Consider the following 23,563-nt stretch of genomic DNA (forward strand, 5'->3'; position numbering starts at 1 on the left):
ATAAAAAAAACCCCTAGCATTGTGTATGTATGTGTTTTGAATTACATAAATGATGTGGTGCTTTAGATCTTACACTTGAAAAGATTTACTTATTAGGAATATCAGTGATTTGGTCTGTACTGCTGCATTATATTCTGTGATAAGCAGAAAAATGGTCTTCGAAGATGTTCATCTCTTGATCCCTGCAACCTGTGAATATGTTACCCTATGTGGCCAAAGGAGTTTTGAAGACACGATGAAAGTCATAGATCTTGAGATGACAAAATTATACTGGATTATTTGAGTGAGTCCAGTCTGATTATTTGAGTCCTTCCAAGTAGAGAACCTTTCTTGATTGGGTCAAAGAGATGAGATGGAAGAATAAAAAGGAGAGATTCAAAGCCTGACAGACTTGACTGGCCATTGTTGAGTTTGAAGATGCAGGGGGCCATGAATCAATCCAGCAGCATCTAGAAATTGGGAACCACTCAGTTTACAGCGAGCAAGAAAATGGTGACCTTGGTCCTATAACCTCAAGGGACTGAATTCTGCTAACAATGTGAATGAGAAAAAAGAAGTTTCTCTCCTAAACTTCCAAAATGGAATTCATCTAGCACCTTGATTTTAGTCCATTGAAGCTTCTGCTAGACTACTGACATACAAAACTGAAAGACAAATTGGTGTTGTTTAAAACAACTATATTTGTGGTAATTTGTTATGGCAGCAGTAGTGACATTTTCTAGTATGTATCTATTGTACTTTATTTGACAGTCCATTACTGATGGAGAATCTAGGCTATGTGAAAATTCCTCATTATTGCAAACAGTGAATCAGTGAACACCCTTGGAACATGTCTCCTTATGGACCTATGCAAGTCTTCTTCTGTAGTATGTATATCTAGATGTGGAATTACTGTATTATACTTTATTTAACTAGTTCTGTTTTCAAGAATAGCTCTGTCCATATCCCTACCTGCAGTGCTTGAGGATTTGTGATATCCCATATAATTACTAGTAGTTAGTGGTAGTCAGACATTTGCCTTTTGCCAGTCTGGTAGATATTAAGGGATATTTTTGTTTTAATTTGAAATTTCCTGGTTACATTGAAGCCAAGAATTTTTCTACACTCATTAGCAACCTGGGCTGTCATTGCTGTGAATTGTTTATTTATATTACTTGCCCATTTGAAAATAGTTATCTCCTCCTCTTTTTCATCTACAATGTCTTTGTTGAACAGACCTTCCTCTTTTGATGTAGTAAAACTCATTACTTTTATTTCATGATTTGTGATCTTTTAGTCATGATTAAGAAGTCAGATTTTTTTAAAGATTTTATTTATTTATTCATGAGAGATAGAGATAGAGAGAGAGAGAGAGAGAGAAGCAGAGACACAGGCAGAGGGAGAAGCAGGCTCCATGCAGGGAGCCCAGTGTGGTACTTGATCCCAGGTCCCCAGGATCACACCCTGGGCTGAAGGTGGCGCTAAACTGCTGAGCCACCGGGGCTGCCCAAGAAGTCAGATTCTTAAAGACCCTAGAAATATTATTTTGTGTTTTCTACTATTAGCTTTTATGTTCTGCCTTCCTCATATATGTCTTTAATCAACCTGAATTTACTTGTGGTTATGGCGAAATATAGGTTCAAGTTTATTCTTCCTGTATAGTGAGCCAGTGTTCCCAGCAGCAGCAGCTATTAAGTAATCCATTTGCCCACTACTGGGTTTTGATACCACGTATTTATAACATATTTCTGTATGTAGTTGGGCCATTTTTGAGTTTTCTATTCTGTCTGTTGGTTTGTTTATCCTGTGGCAGTACCACACTAGTTTTTTAAAACATTCTTTGAGATTTTTTTATATAGGTGATATTGTGACATGTGTCAGGAGGACAGCATTATTTCTTTTCAGTTTGTAAGCGGTAACCGCACCCCCGCCCCCATCTTTTGGTACTATTTTATTGGCTAGTGCCTCCCAGTATAATGTTAAATAGAAGTGGTGACAGTGACATCTTTACCTTCTTCCCAGTTTCAGGGTAAATGCTTTGAATCTTTTACAATCAAATATGAAGTTAATTGTAAGTCTTATTATAGATATCCTTTATGAAATTAAGGAAATCCTCTTCTAATTTTGGTTTGCTGAGAAGTTTTTAAAAAATCATGATTGGCTGTGGAATTTTGTCAATTGCCTTTTTCTGCCTCTGTTGAGATGATAGGATTTTTCTTTTTTAGTCTATTTATATAATAAATTCTACTCTTCTCAAGTGTTAGAGAAGCCTTGCATTTCTGGGATGCCCTCCTGGTCATGATATTATTCTATTTATTTATTGTTGGATTTGATTTATTAATATTTTGTTAGAGAGTTTTAAATTTATATTTATGAAGGATATTGGTGGGTAGATTCCTTTCCTCGTAATATCATTGCTTTTGGCATCTGGGGAGTGCTGGTCTCATAAGCTGGGTTAGGAAGTGATCTTCTATCTTCAGTTTTCTTTAAGGGTTTGTGTACAAGTGTTACATCTCTTCTCTAAATGTTTGATAGAATTTTCCTCTGATGTCGGGTGCTTGGATTTTTTGTGTGTCTAGGTTATTTTTAATTATGATTTCAATTTTATCAATAGATAAGAACTCTTCAGGCTATTTATTCTTGAGCATATGGATAAAAAATATCGTCTAGTTTTATATTTATTTATTTATTTAGAGATTTTATTTATTTATTCATGAGAGACACACAGAGAGAGAGAGGCAGAGACACAGGCAGAGGGAGAAGCAGGCTCCATGCAGGGAGCCCAACGTGGGACTCGATCCCGGGTCTCCAGGATCATGCCATGGGCTGAAGGCGGCGCTAAACCGCTGAGCCACCTGGGCTGCCCTCTAGTCTAGTTTTATAAGCCATGGCAGCTGTACTTATCTTGAGGATGTCTCACTACTAATTTGAATATCATCTATCTTCCTCTTTTAAAATGCTAGAGACAGAATAAAGACAGTTTAGTAGAATACTTCTTTCCAACTTAAACTTTTCCATGTTCCATGATCTATATCTTAAAACTATATTTTATTCCAATTTCAACTCACTTTTTTTTTTGTCTCCTAGTATCTTTGGGATAATTTCAGTGACGTTCATTTCTCTACATCTCTGGCTGGATTTGGTGACTTTTCACACAAAGACATTCAGTGATAGTTATTTTCCTTTGACTTATGGAAGTTTTGTCTTTTGTCCACTTGTTTTGTCCTTCTTACTCAAAGTCTTAGGAAGTTGTTTCCATTTCCTTTAGAGTACTGGTCACTTTAGAACTAGTTGCTTTTTAGTCATACTTCAAATATTGTAAGCTAATATCCATTTTCCTAATCAGTGACATTTAATTGACTTAAACTGTACTTGTTGCTTAATATTTCTTGGAAAAAGGTGTCCATAAATTTAGTTTTTAAAAAAGATTTATTTGTTTGTTTGAGAGAGAGAGAGAGAGAGCACATGTGAGTGGGGATAGGGGCAGAAAGAAAGAATCTCAAGCAGATTCTCTGCTAAGCGTGGAGCCCTATGCAGGGCTGCATCCCACAGCCCATGAAATCATGACTTGAGCTGAAACCAAGGGTTCAATGCCCAACAGACTGAGCCATCCAGGAGCCCCTATAAATTCATTTTTAACAAGCTTCTTTTGAGTGCTATATATTCACTTCAATAGTTTTGTTTTGGTGCTGATTATTATATCAGGGAAATGTTTAGTAGTAAAATTAGAAGGAAAGGAAAGCTAGAAAGACATTAGGATGGAGTTATTTGTTAGCCAGTGGTGGTGGTTTTGTTAGCCAGCAGCTCTCTTTTTCAAGCTGTTGCTGAGAAAATTATGGTGACTAATACCAAAATGACCATTTTTGAGACTTTAATTCATTCCAACACTAATGTATCTTGGATTACTCAAAGCCACTCATGCATAAAAATATAAAATTTGATAAATCATATCAAGCTCTTAATTAATATTAGCATGTGTGCTTATATACTCCTCTTCCATTGATTTTTTTTAATCGTATAGTTACTGATACATTGACAATGGAAGTGTGTGTATGAGCCTGTATAGTGAACCATGGGAGTATTTGCAGTTGGGCTATTATGGCGTATTAATGTTATGTACTGACTTCTAGGGCATCTTACCCACCTCTCCTTGTACCCTTTGGCTCTCCTGATGTAGACCAAATGAAACAGTTCTGATATTGGTCAAGGATGTAATGAATAAAGGTCACAAAATTGGACTGCCATACTCAGGTGGGTCAGGGTTGGTGCGTGTAGAAGTTTTAGATCTTTTAGTCAAGTAAATAAAGTGGTAATAAATGAAACTGGTTTGAGGTAGATAACTACTTCCATTTTTTTTCCACTGTATATTTTCATCTCTTGTAGCTGATGTGATAAGACAGTTTTGGAATAAAACAATCAGGAGGTACCTTTTGAAAGATCATAGGGGAAGAAGGGTGAGACTAAGGAGCCAAACATTGGCTTTATCTTGTTGAATATTGAAGCTTACGATGCAAGAATAGTCTTTTTTTTTATTTATTTTTTATTGGTGTTCAATTTACTAACATACAGAATAACCCCCAGTGCCCGTCACCCATTAAGAATAGTCTTTTTAAGGCTCAAAGAAGGTCTAGCATATCTCCTTAAAAATAAGGAGTTGGATTAGGCTTTAAATAAAGTTAAGGATATATTTTCCTATTTGATATCTTTAATTATTGAAGGATTCAGGTATCTAAGTTTATCAATCTATAATATGAATAATGGTAGTATCATGGTAGATCTGTGGGGAAGTCTCACAGTTTAATGCTGTCATTAAACTGGTTGGTCTCAGTAAATGAATTTTTCTGCTAGTAAGCTGACAGCAGAAAAAGGGGACTTCAGTTTTAGAGTCATAAGGAACTGAATTCTGCCAACCATCACATGAGCTTGGAAAGGACCCTGAGCTCCAAAGGAAATGTGGTTCAGCCAACATCCTGATTACACCCTTTAAACCATGCTTGGACTCCTGATTTATAGAAGCTAGGATAATAAATGTATATTTTTTTAAGCCACCATGATTGTGAGGATTTGTTTTGCAGCCATAATAGAGGATAAATACAACATATTTCAAAAAGAAAAGAAAAACTTAGTAAGGAAATTGGCATTATTTTACATTTTTGCAAATCCCTTTAATGTCTGATTTAGTGGAAGACAGCTGGATTATTTTATCTTCTGTATTCCATATCTTGAGATATCACACATAATTTAGCCTCTGAAAGACTCTACCCTAACATCCATGAGAGAAGAGAGTCCAAAAGGCAAATAATATTTTAGTGTTATTATGACTATGAGTTTGACCCTATAGATCTTCTGAAAGAGTCTTGGGGAGCCCCTGAGGTCATTAGACTATACTTTTGAGAATTGCTAGATTACAGAATAAATTTTTACTAGTTTCTTACTCCATTACCAATAGAGTATTTAATTGCATATATACAGAATTATATAAGATAACCTGAAGTATACAAAACTTTCAGCTTCCTTCTTTATTTTTCACGTGATTTCTGGTTTTGCCCTTGAGTTTGTCCATGTGGTTTATGGTCTCTGCTCCTCTTGATAAACAAATGTAAAAATCTTTGTTGACTTTAGTTTCTAGGAGGAATAGGTAAGTGAATTGGGACAAGATTTTTTCTGAAATGATCCGGACATAATTTTTTTGACTGTAGCCTCTACCTACAAAAGTGTTTTAGCCATTGAGAGATTTAGTTTAGAACTCAGGAGGAGTTTGTAAATTTTTAAAAAATTTATTAGAAGTTTATAGAAATTGTCTATTTATTTTTTTGTCTCTTTATTTTTAATTTGTATGCCCACTTTTACCTGTGTGTATATGTGAGTGCATTACTTAATAATAGTACTAGTGCATGTTTCTTATAAGTGTTTTTATTTTGATATTGTGTGATCTCTTTTATCCCTAGGAATCCTGAAGAAAGAATTAGTTACATACATCTCAAGATAGCTTAATACATGATAAATCACTATTGTAGTAAGATTTGGGATACAGTTTGCTGTTAAGAACATTAATACAGATCATATGGATTTCTTCTTTAGTAATCTATGGCTACCGTAGTTTTTTTCAAACAAATAATGCAGCAAAAATAAATAGTGTAGAGAATAAACTTTTTTTTTTTTTTTTTACCTATAACCAACTGTTTTTATTTCTGTGATATATACCTGGGATACACTTGTATATATTATTTAACACAGTTGGAAGTTTTGAGGTATGATTTGGAGCTCTTTGTCTGGAAAGGTCTTTGAAGGTTGGTTTGAAGGTTACTGATGAAAGAATTCTTACTGTGCTTACATAATTACACAGTGCTTGAGCTGGAAAATTAAACTTAAGGGTGACCTCCCCTTTTCTACTGATACAACCCCCTTCTATTTTCTTTTCTATATATATATGTATATATATATTCACATGGGAATTTTTTTGTTTCTCTGTTTCCTAGATTTTAATTTTCATTTAGTTTTCCTCAGTAATATTTTCAAATTCTTGAGTTTTTTGTTTATCCAATTGCTTTACCTATTTTAGTCTTTTTCTTTGCACGAGAATTGATTTTTGTTGATAGAGCAGAATTGACAAGTTTTATTTACATTTCTCAGAAAAGGTTTATATTTTTCATGGCTGCAAGACTACAGAATATATGTACTTGAACTTGTGGGGTAAAATTGTTTTTCAGTTACTATACAGTATATCTGAAATCTACTTATGTAAATTTTTTGACATGGTTGAAAGTTTTGATATATGATTTAAAATCACTGTCTGGAGGGATCCCTGGGTGGCGCAGCGGTTTGGCGCCTGCCTTTGGCCCAGGGTGCGATCCTGGAGACCCGGGATCGAATCCCACTTTGGGCTCCCGGTGCATGGAGCCTGCTTCTCTCTCTGCCTGTGTCTCTGCCTCTCTCTCTCTCTCTCTCTGTGTGACTATCATAAATAAATAAAAATTTAAAAAAATCCATATTTAAAATCACTGTCTGGAAAGTGGTAAGAAATCTGTTTCTTATTTAACTTTGCTTAACAAGAATTAGAGTCATGTGAATGGGGGAGGATTATGAAAATTTTATTTTTTTCCTTGGAATATTTCTCTTTCCTACCTAAATATATTTTGATCCAGTGCTCAGGTGCATCTTTGTGTTTTGTTCCTTCAAAAAATATGAGATTTTGGGAGTTATGCTTATGTCCAAGCCTACATTGATATTTTTATTTGTGTTTTCACAGCATCCTTTCTTTTCTGTATTCTAGGGACACTGATAGCTGTAAAATTAGCTTACATTTTAAATGAGAGCATTCATGAGAAGTTGCTGGCTTACTGAGACATGGTAATACCATGTAAGGAGCACTGGACTGTCAGGAGATGTGGATGCTCCTTCAAACTTTGTCACCAACCACTTGGACCAAAAAAAAAAAAAAAAAAAAAAAACAGCTAACTTACTTTCTGTAAAATGAAATTTAGATTTTGTTTTAAATGTGATAGGATACCATTATAGGGATTAAAGCTGGAAGGAACATAATATTATTAATGTTTTTTATGGTCATTCTGTTGGGTGGGGAATGGTTGAAGAGGAAAGGTATTGATGCACAGAGAAGTTAGGAGGCTATTGAAGTAGTCTGAGAGAGATATTGGTAGCCTGAATTCGAATTGTAGTGGTAAAATGGAACTTTTGATGGATTTGTGTTCCATTTCAAAGGTAGAGTTAACAGAATGAACTGATGTGGATGGTAGAGTATGAAAGAAAAAGAGGTATCAAGGATAATTCCTAGATAAGTCATGGTGTTGTTCCAAGATAGGAAAGACTGAGGAGGAACAGGTTTGGATGAGGAAATCAGAAATTTTGTTTGGCCATATATTTGAGACGACCTTTTGATTTCCATTTGGAGATGTCAAGTTGACACACAGTTTTATCAGTTTAGAATTCTAGAGGAAGATAAGGACAAAGGTATAATGTATATAAGATATTTAAGGTTATGAATCTGAGTCACCTAGGGAGAGCATGTAGACTGAACAACAGAAGATGTTGAGGCACCTGGCTGGCTCAGTATGTAGAGCATGCAACTCTTGAACTTGAAGTTATGCATTTAAGCCCCATATTGGGGGAGAGTTTACTTAAAAAATAATGAACAGAAAAGGTCCATAACATAGTCAAAATAGAGCCTTGGACATTCCCAACATTTAGAGGTCTAAGAGAGGAGTAAGAGCTAGCAAAAGACATTGAGAAAAAATAGCCACTGAACAAGAGGAAAATCAGGAAAATGTGTTTCAAGAATAAAGAGGACCAAAAAATGGTTAAAGGGCCATGGACAGCATAGCATCAGTATCAAATGCTGTGGAAGGAAGTTAAGTCAAAGTTCATGTTAAGAACAGAGATGAAAGTAATATAACACTGTATGTTAACTGAGTAGAATTAAAAAAAAAACTTTTTAAAAAAAGAAAAAATAGAATTGCATTTGAATTTGGCAACATGGAAGTCATTGGTGAGAACAGTCTTAATGGAGTGTATTAGAGATGGAAAATTGATTGTCATAGATTGAGAAGAGGGTGTGAAATGAGGAAGTGGATATGGCAACTATAGACAATTCCTTGAAGAAATTTTGTTGTGAAAAGGAATTCCTAGAAAGGAATGTGGGATCAAGGGAGGTTCTTTTTAAGATAGGAAATAACATAGTAATAAAATCACTGGTGACTTGATTTTACACATAAAACAAATATTATTCTTCATCATGACAAGTATCATTAGAACCAAGAGGCTCTAAATTAGATTTGATAATAAATAAACCAGGTATTTTAGGAAGGAGCTTGTAAGGAAAAGGGAAAATTAGATGGAAAATTGATAGAGTAGGTCTTGTTTATTTTATACTTTCTCCTTTCAAATTTGGTGCTTAATCACTTTAACTCATACATAAGTAGCTGAGTTCTCTGATTAATCTTGATTTTGGTTCATTTCTAAAGCCCATATCTAATTATATTTTTAAGTTGGTAGCATTGGATCAAGATACCTGTAGATTTGCATGAACTAATTTGCATAAGGTCTTCTGCTTTTTTTATAGTCTTGGCTGAACCAAGACTAAAAATTTTGTTTGCATACCTTTCACCAAGGGACAAAAAGGGGTAGATGAAGGAAACTTAGATGTCTGTTTCTGGTCTATTTTTATAGCGAGATCTGGGTCCTATGGAGTGAGTGATTACAGGCTAAAAGAGCTCTTTTCAGAATTGTTTTGAAACACAGGGTCACAAATATGTAACTGAGAGTCGATTATACCATTCTTCTTAAAACATTGCCTTTTATTGGCTTCTAAGGCCACCACACTCTCCTGATTTCCTTCTTACTTTTATGGCTATTCCTCCTCTTTTTCTTTACTTGCTTCTTCTTTACCTGATGACTTAATGTGGAACTTAGTTCCCTGTGCTCTCAAACTTTTTTTGGAACTTTCTCTTTGTGTAATGTCATTTACTTACTTGATTGAAATAGTTACTAACATGCTGATGCTTCCTGAATTTATATCTTTAAATGAGAACTCTCTTCTAAACTCGAGTGGCATGTTCAATTGCTTATTTATTTGCTTTTTTAGCTATCTTGTATGCTTCTTAAATTCAACAGCTCATCATCTTCCTCTTCCTTCTCTCTCAGTCTGCTCCTCCTTTAGCATTTTCTGTCTCAGCAAATTTTAAAACTATCTGCTTGGTTACTTAAGAGAGAAATCTGAGAGTCATTTTTGACTGCTCTCTTGACCTTCATGTACTACCTCCCATCCCTGTGGCAAATCAATCATTATGTCTTGTTAATTCAACATCTACCTTTATAGTCCTTCTTTGTCTTCATGATACTGTAATCATTGTAATTGAAGCCAACTAATATCTTTCTTTGACTAGTGCTTTAGCTTCCTAGTTGATTTCCCCATACTCATATGTAGTGAGATAATGTCTTGGTATATTTATGATGTTTCCATTTGCTCATGATGTAATGAGTAGAGGGACTTGCATGAAAGAAAGCAATTGTGGATGGGAACTCTCTGAGGACCGTATTATTGCACAGTATCCCATTTTCTCCATATTTTGCTAAAACAAATTTATAGTTGAGCCAATGGTGATTATTTTTAATTTTCATGTGGATAACAATGGACATTCAGTTTGCAAACTTAGGTGTGAATGCTTAGAGTCCTAAATTTATAAACATTTCTTACACTGTGGTTCCTGGTGAATATAGCATTTAGAGATTGCGTTGGCTCTTATTTGTATTGACATAGCTCCCTGAAATTGTTGTGTTGCTTCCTTCCAGTGATTCTCTTGATAGTTATCAAGGAGTTTTATACTTGGAACTAGTAGTCCTAACACTTGAGGGGCTTGCCAGTTTGTGTTTTCAGAGATTTTGCTCTCTTTGTTCTAGGAGGTAGAATCTAGATAATAACTCTGGACATTTTCATTCTGGAGCTTAAATCTAGGCCTGACCCCTGTGTCCAATGGAAAGTAAATTCCTATTGCTGCCAGCTTGTAGGTATGGGAACTACTCTGGTAAGAGCTGCTTGGCACTGGACTGTTGAAGCAATCTTGTAATACCTCTCAGAATAATGCAGCTTGAGCTAAGCATAGTAGGATTAGCCCTCATATTTCTGCTCTAGAAAGAGGAGTCAGAGAAATGATAATAATGGTGGGGCTTCATGCATTTGTGTGTTCAGCAGCAGTGGCCCAAAGAAATAGCCCTAGGAAATACTACAGAATTTTTTTGTACATCAGGAAAACAATAGTATCAACATGTTTTAAAAAACTTATCATGAAAACTGCTGTAGATATTTTGAACTCCACTGTTTTCTCTGATTTTACTCTGGAATCTTTAGATTTATAGTGTGCATATTTAAGTCTGGGCCATTCTTCCTGTCTTTCATCCCTGGATATACCATATACTGTCCACTCTAAGTTGAAGTACCAGCCAATTTACCTTTATTGAATGCCTTTTCCTTTCTACTTTTATTCAAAATTTCATCATCTGCCTTTTATTTGCTTCTTTGTTTATCCCTGAGGTGAACAGTTCTATGGTCTTGCCTCAGGGAAATATTTACAATGCATGACACTAATTTGCAAAACATATGAAGACGCTTGTTCTCTGGACCATCTTTCTTATATATAACCCTGAGATTTTTATCAGTCAGATGTTTCAAATAGTCAGTGGAACAAGAATAATGCAACAGAAGAGATAGTGCAGTTGTTTCAGTTATATAGATAGAACTACAGATGTGTATTTTAAGAAAATGACAAATTCCTTCAAAGCATTTCTGGATTTTTGTTATGGATTAAACATATTATACATCATATCATTTCAGTAGTTGATTAGCTATGTTTACATATTTGCATGTATGGGACATTTTAATAGACATACTTTGGTACTCTTAAAAAAGTAAGAGGTTTGTGCTTTAATTAATTTAGAAGAGGTTCTCAATTTTTATTCTTTCTTTTTTTTTTTTTGAGTTTGTGTTAAATTTCTTAAGACATTTAGCTCACAGCCATTAGGTATTTGTAAACAAAGACTTTTAAGTAATTTTAATTTTTAAGAGCTTATGCTTTAAGTATTTTGGGGGATATTATAAACATGTTAGTGCTAGTTCTTTTTTCTCCTTTCTTTTGGATGTTTCATAGTACTAATTAAACAATTTGAGTTATTATAGAATGTTAGAAACTCACCGATAAAGAAGAAAATCCCTTTGCTAATGGATACAGTTAATCGCGTGAAAACTGATAATCTAATTTGATTTACTTGAGCATTGCTAAGAAAAAGTTCATGGCCTGACATCATACTTAATATGCATGGTTATGATTTCATTGTAATTGTGGAATTGTCCACTTGTAGGTGGATTAAACTTTGGGCTTTTCTTGTAGCTAGTGTATATAAAGAAGTATAATGAAGAAAAAAAATCTGTGTTCAAATATAATCAATATTAACATTTTGGTGTTTATTCTTCTAGTGTTCTCTCAAATTTTGAACACCTTTAAAGTTTTTGGTACATTTTACTAAATATCTCTCAGAAAGGTTCTACCCATGTATACTTATACTAATAAACATAGTATGAGAGTGTGCCCATTCTCTAACCCTCTGGCCAATACTTTGCCAATTTAATGGGCAAAAGCACATTATATTGTTATTATTTTTATTTGAATTCTTTTGATGTCTTAGATTAAACTCTTTCAGGTGTTGATTAGCTTTTTAGATATCTTCTTTAATAAAATTGCCTCTGCTGCTAGAAATTGCTTAACACATCTTCTTCTGGGAGAACTCTAATTAGTTTTTCATTACCAGTGAGGTGCTAAAGATTCTAATAGTACAGCCAGGTTTCCACCATCTACATCACTTGTGAGAGTTAATGCCTCTCTGCTGGACTCAGTATAAATATAGATCTAATTATCTGATTTTCCCAAGAAGAGGTAAGTATAAGCATTGTATACTGTCAATATCTAACAGACAGAGAGATAGAGCCTTGCACAAAGATATTCATGAATAAATGCACCAAGAAATGCATGAATAAAGATGATAAATAAAAGATATCTGAACATAATTATTAGAATCTTGGTTCTCATAGGTTACTTCCAATCACTATGTAGTTTAGAGTTTATAAAATGTATTTATATGCATTATATGTTTAAATATAATAATAACCCTGTGAGGTAAATTACATAGCTTGAAGAAACCATAGCCCGGATATATAAAGTGAATGTCCTGAGGTATAATGGCTGGTTAGGTTTGGAGTTAATATTTTTTAAAAAAGATTTGATTTGGGGCAGCCTGGGTGGCTCAACAGTTTAGCACTGCCGGGCCTGATCCTGGAGGCCCTGGATTGAGTCCCACGTTGGGCTCCCCACAAGGAGCCTGATGTGAGGATCCCAGGACCCTGGGATCATGCCCTGAGCCAAAGGCAGATGCTCAACCACTGAGCCACCAGGCACTCCTTAGTTAATATTAAACCAGGCCATCAAACTCCCAAGTACCATGTTCTTACTCTCCTTATAGAATCCTCCAATGTTTATGTTACATGTGTCCTACAGTGTACAGAAAATGTAAAACAAGTATTAGCTATAAACATTCGTAAAATATTCAGGATATTCCAACAAATTACACAATGTTTTTGATTGCAAATATTGGTTGTTCTTATATTTATGAGCCTTATAACATGATGTGGCCAGCTAAAATAAACACAGAAACCAAAAACCAAACTGAGCCCTGAGCAGTTTCCTATCCTACTTATGGGATGTGACTAGAAGCTAATTACTTTTTCAATAAAATAATAGGCATCTGTTCATTCAACAAACATTTATTGAGCACTTATTAGGCACTATGCTAAAATAAAACAAACGTGAGCCTTAACCTCATGGGACTGGAGCTGAAAGACATGAAACTTTTTTTTTCAAGTAGATATATAGTGACAGTTTTATCAAATGCATGAAGAACAAATACAGGATACAATGAGAGTGCATGATAGGGATCCTAATCCAGGTCAGAGAAAGTCTTCTTAAGAAAGTGACATTTGAGTCCTTAAGGATTTGAGTGACATTTGAGTCCTTAAGGATGAATGGGAGCAGGTGAAAGGTTCCTAAGGACTGGGGAAGCGGAAGAAATCACTTCTAGAATGTTGAAGGAACTAAGAAAGCTGACCAGTAGTGTGTGTTGAAGGCGGAAGCCAAAGAAGGCTTTGAGGAGGAAGGTAGTTGCTATAATCTTTAGTGTTTCAAAGAAGTCACATTGCAGTTCATTCCAGTGATGTTTCCATTGCTGAGACCATTTTTTGAAACTCTTCCTATGACCTTGCCTTCAGATCCAATTTTGAAACAAAAGAAACTTCTTTTTTTTAAAGCAACAAAGGGTGCTTTGCAGTCTAATCACCTTCTTATTTAACAGACGTGCTTCAAAGGGGCTTTTGATTATTTAAAAAATTGAGTCTAACCACAAAGAGGAAATTATATATATACATCCATCCATACATATAGGCTTCACAAATAGTATAAGCTTGGAAATTATATATTCATCACAGATAGTATAAGCTTGGAAATAGAGAATTTTAAAACGATATGTTTTCACTTACAAAAAATTGACCTTTTACAGATGTAAAAACATTAACATGATCAAAAGCTTAAAAATTTGAAGCACATCAGGTTGCTTTTGAGTTAAAGGAAAGAAACCTATTTAAAGTTACTTGTGAGTTAAAATAATTAAGATGTTTGCTCTAACTGAAATATTCTTGATTAGGTCGCTGGCAAGTAGTTTTCCTATTCATGCATAGAGGCTGATCTGTTCACAAATAGGTATGTGTGTATGTGTGTGTGCGCACGCAGACCCATGTGTGTATATACATAGAAGATAGAATGAGAGGGTAGGAGCATGTGACACGGAATCCAAAACAGACTCTCATTTAAATACTCTTTTTATAAGCTGTGTTATCTTTAATCCTTCAGAGCCTCAGTTTCTTTTCATCTATAAAACAATAGAATTACAACTCCCTTATATTTTCCTTCTTTTTTTAATATTTATTTTTAAAAATATTTTATTGATTTATTCATGAGAGACACAGAGAGAGAGGCAGAGACATAGGTAGAGGGAGAAGCAGGCTCCAACGGGGAACCGGACGCAGGACTCAGTCCCGGGTCTCCAGGATCACGCCCTGGGCTGAAGGCGGCGCTAAACCGCTGAGCCACCGGGGCTGCCCCATTTTCTTGATATTAAAAAAATACATTTAGAAGTCTTAGGGTGCCCGGGTGGCTCAGTTGGTTAAGTGTCTGCCTTTGGCTCAGGTCATGATCCCAGGGTCCTGGGATCAAACCCTGTGTTGGGCTGTCTGCTCAGTGGGGAACCTGCTTCTCCATCTCTCTCTGCTTGTGCTCTCTCGTTCTTGCTCTTTCTCTCTCTTAAATAAATAAGTAAATAATCTTAAAAAATTAAAAAATAAATACAGAAGTACTTTATGAACCAAAAGTATTTTATGATTATTCTGTTTCATAAATAGGTTAACATGCACCTATAGAAATATAAAATAATAAATGATAAACACTCTTAGTTGAGGACAAACCTAAAATTGAACACTGTAGTTTCTTAAAAAAAAATTGATTATTTGAAAATTAGCATTATTGCATGTTTATTTTGTGTCATTAAAAATTTATGTTGTTACATGTCTATTTTGTGTTGCTCTTTTGTGATATGTTTATTCATGTCAACAAAGAATTCATCAGTTTCTAAAAAACTTCTTAACGTATTTAAGTGCCTACTTATAGTGGTATGCATGTGGAAGGGGATAGAAAGGGTTAAAGCTGAAAGTTGAGGTAAAAAGGACTAACACGGGTATATCTGTTATAGATATGTCATGGTTTAGAAACAGTTAAAGATTAATAAAGATGTTAACTTTCTCTATAAATTAGTTGATTTTTAAAATTTGGTTTACACACTACTTTTAGAGCATCTTTTGTAGAAAAATGAATGCACCTGGATGTAGAATAACTAAGATTTTATTTAAACCTGAATTACTTTTTTGAGAATGAGTGGTGATCTGGGGTACTCTAAGACAATTAGAGCCTTCAGGAAATATTCTTTTCTGAGAAATGCTCTGACCACCATTTATTGAAGTAAGTTAATAATAGTTGATAAAGTCTCTCTGGGTTTAGTTGTGTGTTTGTTGTTGTTTTTTTGTTTTGTTTTTTAATTTGTGGGGAAGTTCATATTTAATGTGTGCGGCTTATATGAATTTTAATTGATAGAGTATAATTTTTTTCTAAGTTGCACAGATAATCATGTAGTCACTATATATGGCCCTTAGAAAGGTACTGGATTGAACATTATCCACTATTTCTTTAAAGATAAATGAAGACATTTTAAAATTAAGTAAGAAATTAAGACAAGTAAGTTCTCCAAATGTCTCTTTGGAAGCACAGCATTATAAATGCAGGCAATAAAAACCCTATTGTCTGTCATATTTTTATAGCTTCATGATATCAGAAGAAGATAAACCACTTATTTTTAGAGTGTTCTGTCCTATGCAGCAGCCTTCACAGTGAAGAGACCTACATACTCCGTTGCTGGAGTTATTCATTTTTCAGGGAAAGAGGAAAGGGTTGGGAAATTCATAATTTCTCTTCTTACCCGGTAGTAACATTGAGAAGATACCTTGTCCCCATTTTTTTTACTTCTGAGATTTTATTGCTGGCAGCCAGATGTGCTGAAACTCCTGACGACAGCATCTATTCATTGCGTGTTTTTAATAGGCTTAGAGAAATATGAGTAGAGTACATGAAAGCAGCTCAGCTTCACACTTCAGCTGGGAATGCCCAAAAAGCTTACTGCTGTTCAGAATTCTTGCTACAGTCAGGAGAAAGCCGAAAGCTGTACGGGTACTGAATCTTCTACGACTGAATTAGAAGAATAATGACTGTACAATTAACTATCAACCTCTGCTCATTTAAGCACAGTTTCTACAGAGCTCAGGAGAAATATGGAACTTGATTGGCATGTTTTTATTTGATGGTGTCTGCAAATAGATGACTTTAAAGACAGGTGGTAAGGAAAAATAAGAGAAAGAAAAAAAAAGAAAGAAAATGCAATTTGAGACATTGCGCCAGGTCTGCAATTCTGTTTTATCTCATTTTCATGGGGTTTTCTCATCCCCACCAAATATTTTACAAAATGAGCTTTTTGGACAAACGCTGAACAATGCAAGGTGAGTAAAGCTAAACTATATTTCTTTTAGCATTGATATTTTCAGAATCATCCTAAATGTCTATAAAAATTGTTATGTATTGAAATGTTAGTATTATAAGGGTGTTGTCTTTAATATGAAATTTTATATAGTATTCTCCTTAATTGATTTTTAAGAAGGAAAATAAGCTTACTTCAAAGCACCAAAAGCATCTTAAATTTAACTAGTTTGACCTTTGAAACATAATACAGGCTGTTACATGATTTCATTTTCTAATAAATAAACTGATTCACTTAAAATGCCTGATGGATTTTTTTTTCTTTTGTGAACATGGCAGTGATTACAATGCATATATAGGGATGGGGATATATAATCATATGTGATTTGTTAGAAAATGTGAATTAGCAGTCATGCATGCTCTTTGTAAAACATGCGGAAGATGTTTCCTGGGTCTGAGACATTTCTCTATGCAGGGTAGATCAATAATCACTTTTAAACAAGCTATTTTATCAAACTGCTAATAATGCTTTGTATTTGCTTGGCTAGTTTGAAAGGATGCTTTGTTATAAATTCCTATTGCTTTTTCAACCTCATCATTTTGTGTATGTGGTGAAGATTGTTAAATTAGGAACATGTTTTAGACGGTTTCTCTGGCTTAGAAAGAGAACCTAAGAGACAGCCTATTAAAGAAGGCTTTTAAAATGCAGTTTTATTATCCAGTTGTTTGCGTTGCGAGAATTGCTAATGTTATACCCCTACTATAGAAAAGATCCCATTTTAACTAAATATATGTGGAGAAAGCTTAAGAAAGAAATTCTGTGAATATGATAATAATGCACTAAAACCTTCTGGAATTTGAGGGAGAACTGATAGTGCATAGAATATTGAATAGTTCTGCTGGTCTCTTCTGAACACTGTGAGGCAGCCTATTTAGAGATTTAAGAAAACCTGTTAACACAGTATGTGTCTTAATTTAGCAGATGAAAAGGAGGCTTTTAAAATTTGTTGACATTTAAAATGTTTACTGATGATAAATATATGACCTTTTCACTGAATATGGAATAATATATCTGTTTTTTAAATAAAATTTCACTTCTTTCCTCAGAACGGTTCTATCCAATTGACTGATTTTATGTTTAGTTTTTAGATAATTTAAAATACAATAGTATATGCTATGATATCCTGTAATAGGCTATCTATATTTTAAGATACTAGGTTTTTTAACTTAGTAATACATCACTTGAGTCTTGAGTGTCTGTAATTTATGGTAGAAATAATCTGTATTGCATGTTATATTTAAATCAAAGAGGCAGTATGGCTTTCTTAAAATTTCCATGACCTGAAGCTACCAGTTTTAGGATTTGTACTCATCCTTTATAAATATTCTCTTTGCTTGATTTCTATCTTTTTTTAATGCCAAGAATTTATGTGTTTAAAAATATTAATATTAGGTCTGGGTATATATTCACGTTAGAAATTGTGCTGTGAACAGTATGGCATGCAATTTAGTTTTAAAGGAAATGTTGTTAGATTTAAAATATGAGAATATTTATATTTTGATGGGTTTGTGGGTCCCTATCACTATGCTTTTGTTTTAGCTTCAAGTTTCTTTTATTGTTGGCATATTTATAATTGCATTGCTCTCATTATTAAAAATCTAGAATTTTATATTGCTGCAATTAACATTAAAATGTGAAGCTTCTGATGCTCTGTAACACCAGTCTTATTTAGCTTACTTTGATTTCTTTATCTAAGATTATCTGAAATTACCACTTAATCAATAAAAAATTTATTCTGGTTTAGGAGAAAAAATATACCTGCCTTATATGTTCCTAACTTCTTAGTCTTCAAAAAACATGACATTTTTTCACATGCAGTCTATTGATTTTCATAATCAACTACTCGATTTACTTTTAAAATCAGTCTAAACCAGTTATACAAATAGTTATTATAAGTATGAAGAGTGAAAATAAGTTAATATATTGGATTAATGCCTCCACATATTTTAATGTTTTAGTTACTTTGTGTTCAGATAAGATATAAATGATCTTTTAGAACTCTTTCTTTAGAACTCTTTCTCTGCTTAAATTCTTTAAAAAAATATAAATGCCTTGACATCAACATTTCAGTTAGTATTAAATCAGAAAGTAAGATGTAGATTGAAAAATCATTCTTGAAGGAAAAGTCATGGAAAAATAATGACCCTAGTATGTCATCAGAAGATGTGATCTTACAACTTTAAAAATCTTTCTAAATAATGAGCCTTTCAACCTTGTAGACTGGACATTAATGGTCTTGAGATCTGAAGCATCAATTATGTAACTATGTCTCTGGAAAGAGCAGTTTTGGTTGTTATGTATAGTAATCATTTAATTGTTTGGACTAATTCAAATGAAATATTCAGTATTTGTGTTGTGACATGAACTATGATCTTTAAATTGATATAAAAATAAATCATAGATATGGGCAGTTAGATTATATTTTATTCTGAATTGCTTTCTAGGAGAAATTACTAGAATAAGTACTATGCATTGGTTGTGGTCAATATATCATTGAGGGGACCCTTTCAAGTAATATTCTTGAGACTTTTCCTAGGTAGCTAATCATATCCTGAAATCTACAACTCAACTTTCATCAGGATTCAGATGGTAGGGCTGTTTATTTTTATGACATATAAGCAATAAAAGGTTAAAGATGAAAATCTCCCACAGTGGTTACTCCAGAAACATTGGCTAGTTCAACTTGTCAAAAGAGCCAAGATTTAAGTACACGAGGAATATTTTATGGATAGTAAATTACTAAGCTGTATATGAGTATAGTATTTTATTATCAAATGAATAATTGAAATGTATTTATGAGTGAAAATCATTAGAATATTTTAGACTTGTTGTTGGAAGCTATATAGAATGATCCTTATGTTTCAGACTGAAAGTTCTTAGCTTATTCTCTTATCCTTGTGATCCTTGAGTACCATTTCACTGCATAAAAGAGGTGGCAGGATATTCTCTGTGCTTTTACAATTGAATTGAAACAACTAAAGGTAAAGCAAGAAAAAAAAATCAGGGTCTGCATTCTACATAAATCCACTCGACAAGTTTTGATGAAATGCCACTTTAAATTGTTATCAAGTTTGCTTACTATAAACTCATTTTTACAAATTAAATATTTAATCAGATACAAATATAATTGCTTTTGTTGCTAATAAAATGGATATTTCAAGTGCTAAATTCATTATGAAGCCTAGATTTTGTGATCTTGCCTTTGGAAGCAAACATAAATACTGGGATGCTAGAAGATATATTTTTAACAGAGCTCACTGCAGTGAGTAATCAGTGGCTTTGAAGAGTATTCAAATACATGATAATGATGACTATCTTTTGTGATAAAATTTGTGGAAAAATGTACTTCATATCCTTCAAGTTTTTCCATTTACTGGTTTTTAGTAGTCTCTCTTGTACAGTGAAGAAATCTATCTTTTTTCTCCAGATGTGATTTTTTTTCTTTGTAACTAAATGGGTGGCAGTGAATTTGCTGTGCCGGCTGGCCACACAGGGGCATAATAGGACTGGAGTTTATTCAGAATAGGTTTTAAAGACAGTATTTCTCTCCCTTTCATATGCATAAAATGAGATAGGCAAACTTCCATATTTCAATGTAAGATTACAAAGAACTTAATAGACCAAAGGATATTTGGATTTGTTGGTGTTTTTGATTCCTAGTAAGATAACCCTATGATCTGGTTTGCCTGGCATAGCCCCATTTTATGCCTGCCACCCTGCACTAATTATTGTCAGTACTTGTCAATAGTGTTGCTATTTGACAATAAATTATAGGGCCACTCTATAAAAATGAAATGTAAGTCTTGAAATTACCTAGGGCAAATAGACTCTTTTCCAATGACAAGTTTCCACAGTTCTAAAACATTAATATTATTTAAGTAAAATTTGATTTTGCAAAATAAATGTTTAATTATTTAGTCTTGTAGTGTTTTGGGTGAGAAGTATTTCATTCTTTACATAGCATTTACTATTGCTTTTGTTTATAATGAAGCCATCAATTCGTGTTCAGGATTTTTGAGATAAACTCCTTTTATTTATCATGGCACATTAATGACTACTTTGACATTAAAAGAGCAGCATGCTTACTTTTCATAGCTCTGAGAGTGCAATCTGCACAGTATGCATTGTTTGGAGTTGGTACGATCACAGCACAATTGATTTTTCATTGTAGGAACATTTTTTTATGAACAGTCTTTATTCTGAAGTGTAAAGCACCCAATAGTCTGTTACACGTGCACATGTATACACAAACACACACACATATTTATTTAACCTTGTTAAATATATATACTATTATAAAATTAATAATTATATATTGTAGATATAAAAGCTAGTCTTAACAGTGATCTATTTCTAATCAATGACTTATGAATGTATATCATATATATTTTTACTTGAATATATACTGTAGACCTTAGCTATATACTATAATTATTAGTCCAGATCCTTAATCTGATACTGATATGTAATTTTTAAATATTTTCTTTTGGGGAAAATTTTTATAAAGCTGTGTTTTTGTTGACGACTGACAGGCAAATGTTGACTGTACTTTTTTATTATCAAGTTTTATATGATCATGGAGAGTCTTAGAAAACTCAAGGTAATTATTGGTAAACTTTCTGTTCAATGCTGGCACTATTCAGTTAATAAAATGAATTCATTTCATACATGGTATGAACTATCATATTCATATTCACTTATTAGTTACACACAAAGATTCATGTCTATAATGAAAGAATTCCTAGGACTGATCCATAATTTGAGTTCAGCTTCTGAATTTCAGAAGTTTTTAAAAATATCTCAGAAATGTGTGTGAATACTTTTTCTAGGGCAAAATGGGAAAAGCCATTGAACATGGCTTTCTTTTGCCTAATGTTTTTCAAACTGCTTTTTGTTTGTTTTTTTGTTTTTACCAGAGAATACTTCCTTCAGAATGTAACTCAGTATGTAAAGCAGGTAAAAGTGGAGCAGCTCTGATTTAGGAGGTGGGACATGGGACCCATATTAGGTTCTAGAAACAATTTTCATCTGCTTACTTAAAATCAAACTCAGGACTTGTCATTTAAACTCTTTTAAACTTTCCATCTCACCTTTGAAATGTCAGAGATAGAGGTCATGGAAAATGGCAAGGAGAGCTGCCATGTTTAGTCAAGAATTGATCTGTGCCTGACTTTTCTATAAATATTGTGTTAGCTTTATGTTGTATAGTGTTGAACATGAAATTTGTATTCATATCTCAGAGCTGCTACTTAACTGGTTGTGTGATATTGGTAAAATCATTATACTGTGAGCTCTTGAGTTAAGGACTGTTATATTTATTAATCTCTAAATTCCAACACTTATATCCCTTAAGCTACTTTCTAGTCAATAGTGGCTTCCCCCAGCCTCCAGAACCAAATATTGTTCTGCTTTTTTTCTCCCCCAGTGTAGGGGGATATGATTAGCTATGTCTTTTCTAGAACTTCATATAGTTGAAGTCATATAGAATATGTTATTTTATAAATGACCTTTAATCAGCATAACTTAAAACTATCCATGCTGTTGCATGCACAAGTAGGTTTTTTCCCTTTTTATTGCTGAGTAGTATACTGTGTTATGAATAAACCTATTCTCAATTAGGTCTTTTTTATGGACATGTATTTTTATTTCTCTTGCATGAATACCTAGAAGAGGAGTTCTTGGGTCACAGGGTAGGTGTATGCTTAATTTTATAATGCAGACCATTTTAAAGAGGTGTTGTTCATTTTAAATTCCCACCAAATATGTTTGAGAATTTTGGTGGTTCCACACACTGTCCAAACTTTGATGATATGTCTTTTTAATTTTTGTCATTCTGGTGAGTGTATAATAGCATATCCTAATGATATTATTTTGTATTTGCTTGATAAAACTAACAATGCCAAGCACTTTTTCATTCATTGGCCAGTTGTACATCTTCCTTTGTGAAGTGTCTGTTCAATTTTTATAAAATTAGGTTTTTTTCTTAATGAGTTGTAGAAGTTTATAAAATCTACTTGGATATCAGCCATTTGTCAGGCATATGCTCCATGAATATCTTCTCCCAGTCTGTGGTTTACCTGTTCATTTTTTTTGCTTGTTCATTTCTTTAATAATGCCTTTAGATGAACAGAGATTTGATTTTGATGAAATATAATTTATCAACTTTTTTCTCTTAGGGTTTTTGTTTTCTGTCTAAAAATCCTTTGCCAATCCCTAAGTCATGAATCTATCCTCTTACGTATCTCCCAGAAGGTTATTTATTTATGGTTATTTCTCTGTTGAGATTTCCTATCTTTTCACTTGTTATAAGCATATTACCTTCACTTCCTTTAACATAGTTTTTATACGCTAGCTTTGAAATTCTTTTCTGCTAATTTTAACACCCAAGTTACCTCTTGATCAGTCTCTATTGAGTCTTCTTTTCTCTTGAGTATGGGTCATGTTTTCCTATTTCTTAATATATTGAATAATCTTAAATTTTATCTTGGATACGTTTAACAATACTGTATAGAGACTTTGAAATCTGTTTTGAAGAGTGGTGATTATTTTTAAAGCAGGAATTTAACTTGGCTGAACTTGAGCTACAGACTTTGTTGTTTCCCTTGAGGTAAAGCGGCTGAAATTTTAGTTTAATTATTTTAATTTTAGCTGAGCTGCTTCAAGTCTTTCTGTGCATGCATGAGATTTGGCAGTGTTTATTATTCACTGAAATTTCTTTTTCCTTCCTGTAGCTTTCTTTTCATCATTTTCCCCTCACTTTCCACCTTCTGTATTTGCTCAAATTCTTTACTCTGGTTTTTCAAGTTAGGAAGATACTGAATTTTCTAACATAGAT

General features: G+C 33.5%; 1 protein-coding gene across 48 annotated transcripts in view; it reads left to right on the forward strand.

The window, feature by feature from the left end:
• RIMS2 (regulating synaptic membrane exocytosis 2) overlaps positions 1-23,563 on the forward strand; it is a 580,692-nt gene that overhangs the window by 184,979 nt on the left and 372,150 nt on the right. For 4 of the 48 annotated variants that reach the window (XM_077846913.1, XM_077846915.1, XM_077846910.1 and 1 more), the window contains exon 1: positions 16,078-16,690. The exons of 38 other annotated variants lie outside the window; for them this stretch is intronic. In XM_077846913.1, coding sequence (XP_077703039.1) covers positions 16,569-16,690 — 122 coding nt within the window. In that variant the 5' untranslated portion in view covers positions 16,078-16,568. Of the gene's footprint in view, positions 1-16,074; positions 16,691-23,563 lie in introns of those variants that run through there. 6 more of the 48 variants (XM_077846912.1, XM_077846914.1, XM_077846916.1 and 3 more) reach the window with 3 other exon arrangements.

This window comes from Canis aureus, chromosome 14, assembly GCF_053574225.1.
Source record: "Canis aureus isolate CA01 chromosome 14, VMU_Caureus_v.1.0, whole genome shotgun sequence".
NCBI lineage: Eukaryota > Metazoa > Chordata > Mammalia > Carnivora > Canidae > Canis > Canis aureus.